Here is a 10,134-nt window from a genome sequence, read left to right as displayed (position 1 = left end):
TACTTAAACAGAGAACAATCGTCAGCAACAGTGGATATGAGGAAAAACTGACCCATTTATTATTAACCAATGGGTTACATACATTTTAACCTTCAACATAAGAATATAAGATTTTTTTGCCAATATTAAATTTCATGGTTTTCAGAGCACCCGTGTTTCACAGGTAACAGCGTGTCTTCAGAGAACACCCCCCTTGTTTTCACTATTTGGGATTAGCCCAACCCACTCAGGGTGAGTGACTCCTCCCGCAGGTAAACCCATGGTAAACCCGGCCCGCCGGAGACGTACTTATCTCCGTGTGTGGAGATTCAGGACACATTTAAAACACAGAACGCTCTTGTCATGGCTATTTTTTAGGGTATAATTAGCAAACGGAGGCTATTGAAAGTCGACAGGTGGCGCTGGTTTATTAAACAATGTTTTTGCAGCTCGCCTCAGGATGAGCTAGCGTGGTGCTAACGGCTAGCTCGCACTCGCCGTGCGGCTTCGTAGCCTCTGATTTCAGAGGTTAAATAAAAATGTTTAACCTCTGAAATAGCAGTAGCACACACATGCATGTGGGCTCTACATGCATCCAAACATCCGAGCCCACGTGATCACAACGCGGGCTGCTGGATAGAAGTGCTGGAGCGAATGGACTGCTTGTATCGGAGCGCTTCGGAGATTTAATAGGCAGCCCGATATAATCCGATAATATTCGTTTTTTGGCTGATATCGGACCGATATCAGATTGTGAGTCCCTAAAGTGCTCAATGTCTGTGTGTGTTGTTTTTACATATTCACTTCAAGCTGGGTTTACAAATCTTGTCTGACCCAAATTACAATATAAATCACACTACGTCTGTAACACCTGGTTCTATGTTGATCATGTAAACTAGCCAGGAGATATGATTAACTTTTAAGTAAAAGGCAAGAAAAATACAGTCGTACAGGATTTGGTGGCATCTACAGGTAAAGTTGCATATCATTTGCAATCAAACATGGTGGACTTGGAAAAGGTGTGACATAAAGGACTTATTCCAAATTAATTCTTTATTTTTAGGCGATTAAAGATAAATAAATATTGTATTTCATTTCCATTGATATTCCTCCATTAGGTTCTATACACTGGCCCTATCATAATATCACTGAATATACAATTACAGCATACAATAAATGACCACATTTAAACCGTAGCAAGGAAACATTTCAATTAGATGACAATATTAGGTCTGCAACATAAAATATCTGACAATTTAACAATTCCTGCAAGCTCTATTTGCTAATCAGGTAATAAACAATTGCTAACATGCTAAACTAAGATTGTACAGTAAGACTGCATTGGCCACATTTAGCTCAAAATCGCTAAATGTGTCGGCAGAGAAATGCTAACATCGCTGTGGGTACTATAATAGTAGCATTATAAGCACCTACTATATTCACACATAACATTAATTTAGAAACAGTAGTCTGAAGAGATGATGGAAGGGTGAGTTTATATCGGTTAGCTGATGACCATCAGTATTCTACGTGATCACTTATTTTCTGTACATTCACTGAGACATGAGATTCAGCCTCTATGCCACACTGACTGAGTTTATAAATATTAACTGTACAGGAACAATATGGTGCGCGTTAAGAAATGCCTTCACAAAATCAAAAAGTACGAAAAGCTTCAACACAGTTGGTCAAATATGTGGATCATTAAGTTGTCAAACATACCTCTTCATTGGTTTTACTGCATATGTTGTCATGGTCTTGTTTGACCAATTTGTTTTTCCTGCTCTGTCATTTAAAGCAGTTCTAAATCTGCTGCTTCAAAGTGTTTACTGTCCGCCCGTCATTCCTCCATGTTCTTTCCGTTCTTTCCAAACTTGCACCACACCACCGTGAGGGCGATTGCGATCAATAGGATGAGACTGCTGGTCACCAAGTAAGCGATGGGCAGGAAATGGTTCTGACCTCCAAACCAGGTCAGTGTGGTCAGCACTATTTCCTTCCTGCCTTGGAAAGGCTGCACAGGGAAGTCTGGAAAAGGTTGAGGTCAAGGAAGAAAATAGGTGATTGCAAAGAGAAGCTGTTTGGAATATAGCTGGCTTGTAGCCACAAAAATAGTCCCCAAGACAAAAGACACAAATACAACCGTAAAAGTTCCCACATGACAGCAGTGGAAGGATACTGTAGAATATGTCGATGCTGTAATTCCCTGCTGGAAGCCCCCCAGTAAAGGGCTTTTCAGCGCGGTGTAAAACTCCATAGAGCTTCTTGAAGTTGGGGAAGGCCGCCTCCCTCATCCATATGATCAGATCATCATATATGAAGCCGTTGTTGTTTTGGTCCAAGGGATCAAGGTCATACACCGGCTTCTTCCAGTACAGTGGCTTTGCAGTGCCTGAGTGACAAATGCAAACAGACGCAACAAACTACTGACGAGAAACTACAACATTTCCTCTGCTGAACTCAAAGGTTAAAGACATATTTACCTTCAAACACTTGAGCTAGATTCATGGAGCTGTTCATCTTGGGGTTGCGGAACTTGACATTTTTGTCGGTGTACCAGGTGATGCCTCTACGCAACAGCGGAACCTTAACTGGAGTACTGCTGGGTCCATGATACATCAGAGTGAAGGAGTCTGGGAGAACAGATGTGAGTCAACAGGAGGAGGGGGAGAGTTGTGACCACTGATGGTGTGTTTAAGTAACAGAGCTTACCATTGAAGATACTGTTGGCCACAGCACCACAGGGAGCAATGGGGAGTCCACTCTGGTCACGTTCAAATGGCTTGCAGTATGAACTGGGGTTCTAACAGAAAGTACCAAGGTAGATTAACAGTGTCAAATGAGCCACAAAGCAGCAGGAAATATATTTATTTAGCAACTGTATTTTAAGTTGCAGTCAGAATTTGTTGCTGCCTTTAGCATTCCCTTCTCTTCTCTACACCGATGACACGACACACACACACACACGACAAAACACCTGAACTCAACAGCACAGAATCACATCTTTGTGGAGTTCTGGCTCCCAATTGGATAAAGTCTTGTGTGATACCCGTTAAGTTTCTCCCTATATTTACTGTCACGCCCGAGACTGAATCTGCTTTCAGACATGCAATGCACTCCTCTATAGGGGCTGTATGTCTGAACACTTAGAATAATCTCTGGGTAACATCCCAGTAGAATGCAGCAAGAGAAACTTTTGCTGCTTCCCATTTACATCAGAACACAGATTTGGGAACTGGGAGCGACCCCGACTTCACCATGTTCCAGTTGAGAAGTTGGAAAAAATACATAGACCTTAACCCAAACGCATCTTGGGCTAGTCATTGTTAGCAATGCCAGGCAATAACAGCTGTGCAGTCTGATGAATTAATGCACAATAACGAGGAGTTACCTTTAAGTTGTACTTCCTGCCGACCATCTGCCCATCGTCCCTGGAGTCCATGTATCTGCGGAGGTTCTGATGAAAGTTTTTGAGGCCATAATAAAAAAAGACGTCTCCCTGAAAACAGCAGAGGGATAAAGATCAGCTCAGTCGGTCATGATACATGATACATAATACAACTGACTACAAAGGTTTAATTAAAGGTCAATTTAAAAGCTTATACAGAGCATTCAACCAAACTTGAGTAACATTATTATGAAACTTTAAATTGTAGTGGGTAACTTTTAAATATAAACAATTGTCCAATGCATTCAAACCACTGCCAATCAGGTCCCCACAACTCCCTGTGTTCAGAGTTTGTGCTGCCCTACTACATTCCTGCGCTGCACACAGGAAGCGATTGTTTTAGACCAACATTGCTCTAGAAAAGCAAGACGGCTGCAAACAGGTGGAGAAGTGCCCACAAAAAGTTTCAGATGTGAATTTGTCTGCTTAAAAACCCGGTTGTTCAGCAGTTCGATGGGATAAACTCCTCTTGGTCTGATAGTATTGCTCAACAGAGCCTGTTTTGAGATGAATGATGCATTATTCAAATATTACATTGTTTCTGTTCACGAAGGCCAAACGGAGTTAGAATAATGAAAACAAACAAAATCAGCTAAAGTTACACACTGCAGCTTTAAAGGTTATTTACCTTGAACCGTTTCTCAATGGTAAACTCCACTGTGCATTTGCAGTCCTCTGCCGCGCTGGTGACATTTTTACGCTTGTTATAACATTTCTCACAAGGCCCAACAGTGTAGTCCAGCTGCAAAGACAAGAGTGTTCATTGTAAATTGTGGGCAAACTGTTCCTCTTTATCTCATGCAAACCCAAACCAAAGACCTTTCATCTTTGACACTCCTTTATTTATTACACACACGAACGGCAGTCAGTCTCTTCCGTCTTCCTGCTTCTCTTACACATACAGTACAAACCGTGTCGATTTCATTACAATATTTTCACCCTGCAAAAAAAGATAGAAGATAAAATAACTACTAAAATATTAAGTGCAATATTTTACACTCACCTTTATTTCCCGTGTGCTCTGAACTGTGAGAAGCAGCCACACTCCCAGCAGCAAACATATCAAAGCCATAATGTAGAAGAAAGGCAGCACAGTGTTAGCGGTCAACATGGGAGACCAGGCCGGTAGCCTCTGCTGTTTGAAGGCAGAATTGTCTGGCCTCCGAGCCAAGGGCCCAAGTTTGCCCTTCACTTTACCCATGAGAGGGACGTTCAGCGGGGGGAAAAGAGAGGAACTTGCTACACAGCGACAAGGCACCACTATCTCTTCCTGTTCTTTATTTCAGCAATATCTCCCAGCACACGCACACACAACACAGCTTTTCCCAGCAGGCCTTGCAGGGCGGGGAGATTGTTGTGGTCTGTTACTTATTAACATCAATCCTTTACTAACTGCCTCTTTCTTTTTTTTGGTACTTCCATATTTTTGAGCGATTCCTCCTTTCTACAAGGCAACAAGCAGGTTTGTATTTTTTTTTTTTATCTTTTAGGTAATTTACCCCGGGATATCATATGGTCTCTGCTGCTTTAAAAGGCTTTATTAAAAAAGGATGCTATGATAAATGAGACTTTCTAGTGGGCAAGTAAACGTATGACCTCAGACATCGGTAGGAGGGACTTCCTCGGGTCGGAGTACACAAACAGAAGGATGTCGCTTTCATTCTCAATCTGTTTATTCAATCCATCACACTGTTGCATTGTGTCGGACTACAAGAGAGAACAAACAGCACCACACGTTTGACACAGTCTCTGAAAATAGTAAAAGCAGTTTCACAGGCACACAAAGGGGAAACAAACAGGATGAGGCCCCTCGTCATGTTGAGACCATCAGTGCTTCAAACACCTACAAAGTTTATCAACAAGTTCACTATGTGCAGTTTAAAAAAGTCCAACTTTGATTTTGCCTTCTTTGCAGCCTTTGAGGATACCACTCTCCAGCATCTTCATGAAGTCAAGTTTGACCTGGAAAAGACACAGAAAAGGGAAAAACAAACCCTGAATTTAACACTTTCAGAACAATCTCAGACACTACAGATAAAAAAGGGCATTCTGCTTTGAATGACAACATGCGTCTAATTAGACTTCTTGCTCAGGTAAATTAAAAGGACCTTTTGATGACAAATGTCTTCTCAATGTCTTCTCAACTGTTATATGTGTGGTCTCTCCCTTAATGATGATAATAATAATGTCAGTATTTCACCATCAACAAACTGTTAGAAGAAGGTTACACCTTTTTGTGTGTAACCTGCAATTCACGACCCACAGATCTAAAAAAAAAAAGGCCATTTACCTGTTTGTATTGCTGCTTAGTTTCCTATTTCCCTTTGGCAGTGTAACTGTTTAATAATTCAACAGAACACACAGTACAGCTCAGATTTAAAGTGAGCAGAATGATGTAAACACAAGCATCTCACATCTTCTGCTTATAAAAGGACAAGAAGAAACCAAGATTCACAACATCATTAAAAGCACATGTGCGTGCAGGAAGACTACTTTAACTATCTTCAGACACCATCTCATAATCAATTCAGTATGTTGTGTTTGGTCAAAACAAGTCAATGATCTATTCACTCCAGCAGGGGGCAGTATGTCACCTCGGGAATGTCCACCATCCTCCTGAGCTTCTGGTCCCTCCAGTTCCAATCCAGAACCATGTATTTCAGTGACTGTAAGTTCAAACCGTCTGTAATAATAACCAGAGTTTACACACATTAGGAAGACATTTAAAGCCCTGAGAGGATTTATTTTTATTGTATTTATTTCATTGTAAAGCACTTTGTGATTTTTTTTTTCCTGTTAAAAGGTGCTATATAAATACTTACTTACGGACTTAAAAAACAGTCAGACTCATGTCGTCAACTGCCTTTAGAAGTACACCGACTAATGGGTTAGGCTTATTGACTGAGCACATTTTTGCAGATTTTTCCAAATAATCAGCAGTAACCGATTATCATTTAAAAATCAAAGTCCTGATAATTGTGTGTATATATATGTGTGTGTTTGTATATACAGTATATGTATGCATTAGTGCTGTCAACATTAACGCGTTCAACGCTGTTTGTTTACTTCTGGTGGCGACGTGTGCAGGCAAACCGAGCCATCCTGGTTAAAGGACAGTCTGTGGCGCAAAGATGGATAAGGACGGACTTTTAGGTGGAAAATTTCATTTTAAGTTACCCGACGGCTTGTTGAACAAAACTAAAGTGTGTGTTTGTGTGTGTGTGCTGTTTCTCTCTCTCCCTCTTTCTCTCCATGTGAGTTTGTGTTTTCTCTCTTGCCCTCCCTGACTTGTGTGTTTGTGTGCTCTCTTTCACCAGTGTTTTCTGTGTGCTGTATTTCTTCGTGTAAGGATTTACCAACATGTTTAAAACATCGAGATGCCTTTTTTGTGCCAAATTTGTACTTCAAGAAAGCCATTAAAACAGTCTTTGAATTTAAATATACTTTTTGTGTTGATTCTACATTCATTCAATGATTGTATATAAATAAATATCTGTCAGGTTTATTTTCAGGCACATTTTTCTGTAATTGATCGTGATTAATTAGAAAAAAATAGAAAATTAGAAAATTGTGCAAATAATAATAATTATTATTATTTTTTATTTTTAAATCGATTGACAACCCTAATATGTATATGGTCATGAGTATGTATATAAAATGGCACTGTAGTGCACAACATGCAGACCATGAGTGTAATTGGATAAATGTTTATTTCATTTAAGCGATTATGTGTTTAATTTATTATGTAACCATTATGTTCTATCATATGGAGGGGGAAAAAGACAATCGGACAAATGCTATTAAACAAACACGTCAGCCATTTCCTGCACTGATCTATCAAGATTTGTATAGACCACAGGAAGAACCAGATTGGTTGACCTCTACCTACCGTTGTCAATTAGAGCACTGATTCTGCCAGGAGTCCCCACTCCAATGTGAGTGACATTGTTTTGTAAAAGGTTGACCTGCTCATCAATCTAAAAAATTAAAACACACACACACACACAAAGAAGATCCGTTTGTCATTGCACAAAACCCACATGCTTCATGACTACTCGACGGCATCTTTTGTACCTTGATATGTTTTGCAAAGAGCTTCAATGCTTTGGCGTCACCTTTGAAGGTTGTTAGCTGTCTGTGAATGACAAAACATAGAATGCACTCCTTAGAGTCTATATGTGAAGCTGTGCTATGGGAAATGTAGGTAGTGGTGCGCTACTTACTTGATGAGCTCAATGGTTCGGAGAGCAGAGCTGCAGACGATGAGCAGAATCACAGAGCTCTTTTCTGCGTGCTGCTTTCGAATCTTTGCCCACTTAGGACAAACTAATTGGTGAAACAAAGGAAAGAACATTAAATGTGTGTTTAGAAGAAACAATCAAAGGATTTCTCTGAAATAAGGTTAGAATTATGACTCACTCTGTTTCAGATAAGAGGAGAGACTGTGAGTCAAGTCATTGCAGGACACGAAACAGGAGTCTGGAGGATAGAGGACAGACGGCAACCTCAGTGAATTAGTACATCAGCAGATAATGACTTCACTCCTAAGTTAAAGGGAGACTTGGCGGACTCACCCTCCATTTTGAGCTCCTCCTGCTCAATCACAGAGCGCTTGTCTGAGAAGTACTGTGTGACCAGGTTCTGCAGATCAGCTGCACAGCCTGGTTTTGGCTCAGAGGTGGCCAAAACATCAGTTATTGTCTTCTTCTTCTTCTATAAAAGAAAATATAACTTCAGCCCTTTTCGCACTAAAATAAGTGGGTATACCTGGGATTCTGGAAAAAAACTGACAATCCAAAACAACGCCATTTTGGCAGGAAGCTAAGTTTTGTTTATGGTAATAAAATATAATAATATATTATGTATGTAGTTTTAGTCCTTCATTCAGGGAATTATGGGCAATTGGCCACTGTTATGTTCACAGTTGAGTATGTTTAGTATTTTAAACTTGTTAATAAATAAACAATTTCATGTTTTTCCACATTTCTTTCTGTACCTAAAATGTAGTGAACAGTGATGTCTAAACAGAGGCTTATACAGAACCGTGACTTTTGTTCCATAATAACAAACAATATATGTCAGAACATTTGTGTTTTTGCCCAATGTATTGCTAGAAAGTGAAGATGGTGGATAGTTGTTGTGCCAATATCAAAACAATTGGGGACAAGCACATAGGAGAACATTTTACTGGATCACTGATGACCCAAAAAGACAGCAAAGGGGATTTGTTGCCAGAGTGGGCATAGAGGAGAGAACAATGAGAAACCACAGGTGTCAGACTCTGATCTGTGATCACTTCATACCAGGTACAGAATCATTTGATTGATTTTATGTTCGAGTCAGATGCGCCAATTTCTGCCTCCGATAGTGAACAGCAGATGTCGCCACACTCACCTTCCGCTTTCTTTTCGGTTTAGATGACTTTTCATCCTCCGTCTCTTTCTTTTGAGGGATTCTACTCTCAGCCTGTGAAAAGAACACACACACACACACACTCTTCAGGCAAAGCACTTATGTACTATACAAATGTGTGTTTAAACTAGATTCATTCTTATATTTAGCAATATAAAAACATACATAATCCATCAAGTAGCCCCGGCACAGGGGTCTGCAAAAAAAACAAAAAAACAAATGCACCCCTCTCTCAGAAGCTCCTCCCTTATCCACTTTTTGTGACTTTTTTTTTCCAGGTTGTCCTCATCCATGAATAGTAGAAAGCTATTGAACATTTGAACAGTTATCCATCAAAAAATCAGGTGATGTGCCAATGTTTTTATTTATAGAGCGCTCCATGAAAGAGGATAAGTATACTGTAAGCATCTACTGACAGGTCCACTACCTCTTTAATGTGGTTGTTTGAGGTGACTGTTATTTTCTAGCCTCCACTGCTATGAGCAGATATGACACCTTAATGACAAAAACAAATACCTGTCCACTCTTCTTCTTCTTCTTGGCTCCATCTGTTTTCTCTGCTATCCTTTTCCGTTTTTCTGGTTTTGTCTTTGTGTTCGATTCTGCCGTTGGAATTTTTTCTTGTTCCTTCTCCTCCTCTGCCACGGATGCATCTGGGAAAAAAAGGAGAAATGCTCTATATAGGTGTGGATTCATAGAGGTAACATGCAACTTGTAAGTGAGGAGGATTGATGGCGAAAATCTTTGCTTTCAACAGAAATGTCAAATCATGACGTCTTCTGGGAAACAAACAAGTTTTCAGAGACTAAACCGGTTTCTGTAGTTTAGTCATTGGACCACAACTTTGACCCTTTATACATCGCACTGGAAATGGTAATGTGCACAACCCACTGCACATTACCTGAGACAACAACAATGCAGCAGACATTAAAACTACGCATCTGGTAATATTTAGGAGTTCAAAACATATTTCAGAGAAGACAAAGACCAGTTTTACCTACTTTTTCAGCCAGATTTTCAAAGACACGATTAAAGCACTTCCTAAAAAGTCCCGATATGTTCATCTGGATGTGATGTGGACACACCCAAAAAACACGCAATTCTTCCTGTGATGTTGACTTTGCTTCTTTTTTCACTGAATAAACTAATTTGTATTCATCAGCTGTTTAGGATGGTGACATACACTTTTATATAGGCCTGCAACTTGTTGATTAATCAATTAGTTGTTACATCCTTAAAATGCAGCTCTACATGATAATGATATCTCCCACTAGATGAAAAGAAGAGTAATGATA

At 39.9% G+C, this 10,134-nt stretch overlaps 2 protein-coding genes and 1 long non-coding RNA gene across 3 annotated transcripts in view; 1 reads left to right on the top strand and 2 right to left on the bottom strand.

Annotated features, from left to right (window-relative positions):
- Positions 1-37: 37 nt before the first annotated feature.
- On the bottom strand, positions 38-4,761 carry tmem30c (transmembrane protein 30C). Its single transcript, XM_058622175.1, has 7 exons — positions 4,431-4,761; positions 4,056-4,169; positions 3,371-3,478; positions 2,692-2,782; positions 2,463-2,612; positions 2,159-2,371; positions 38-2,007 (listed from the first exon to the last, which is right to left on the bottom strand). The coding sequence occupies exons 1-7, from the start codon at positions 4,626-4,628 to the stop codon at positions 1,820-1,822; spliced, it is 1,062 nt and encodes a 353-aa protein (XP_058478158.1). The 5' UTR covers positions 4,629-4,761; the 3' UTR covers positions 38-1,819.
- LOC131450021 (uncharacterized) lies at positions 4,754-6,507 on the top strand. Its single transcript, XR_009234978.1, has 3 exons — positions 4,754-4,889; positions 5,343-5,520; positions 6,004-6,507. It is a non-coding gene; the product is annotated as an uncharacterized LOC131450021 (long non-coding RNA).
- Positions 5,079-10,134, bottom strand: part of cmss1 (cms1 ribosomal small subunit homolog) — a 30,642-nt gene continuing 25,586 nt past the window's right edge. The window contains exons 2-10 of the mRNA XM_058622176.1: positions 9,356-9,492; positions 8,822-8,893; positions 8,002-8,140; positions 7,847-7,906; positions 7,651-7,753; positions 7,502-7,562; positions 7,317-7,404; positions 6,022-6,110; positions 5,079-5,389 (exon numbers count right to left, since the gene is read on the bottom strand). Coding sequence (XP_058478159.1) covers positions 5,306-5,389; positions 6,022-6,110; positions 7,317-7,404; positions 7,502-7,562; positions 7,651-7,753; positions 7,847-7,906; positions 8,002-8,140; positions 8,822-8,893; positions 9,356-9,492 — 833 coding nt within the window. The 3' untranslated portion in view covers positions 5,079-5,305. The remainder of the gene's footprint in view (positions 5,390-6,021; positions 6,111-7,316; positions 7,405-7,501; positions 7,563-7,650; positions 7,754-7,846; positions 7,907-8,001; positions 8,141-8,821; positions 8,894-9,355; positions 9,493-10,134) is intronic.

Source organism: Solea solea, chromosome 2 (genome assembly GCF_958295425.1).
Source record: "Solea solea chromosome 2, fSolSol10.1, whole genome shotgun sequence".
Taxonomy (NCBI): domain Eukaryota; kingdom Metazoa; phylum Chordata; class Actinopteri; order Pleuronectiformes; family Soleidae; genus Solea; species Solea solea.
The sequence above is the reverse complement of the archived record's forward strand: the minus strand, read 5'-3'. Positions and strand labels throughout refer to the sequence as shown.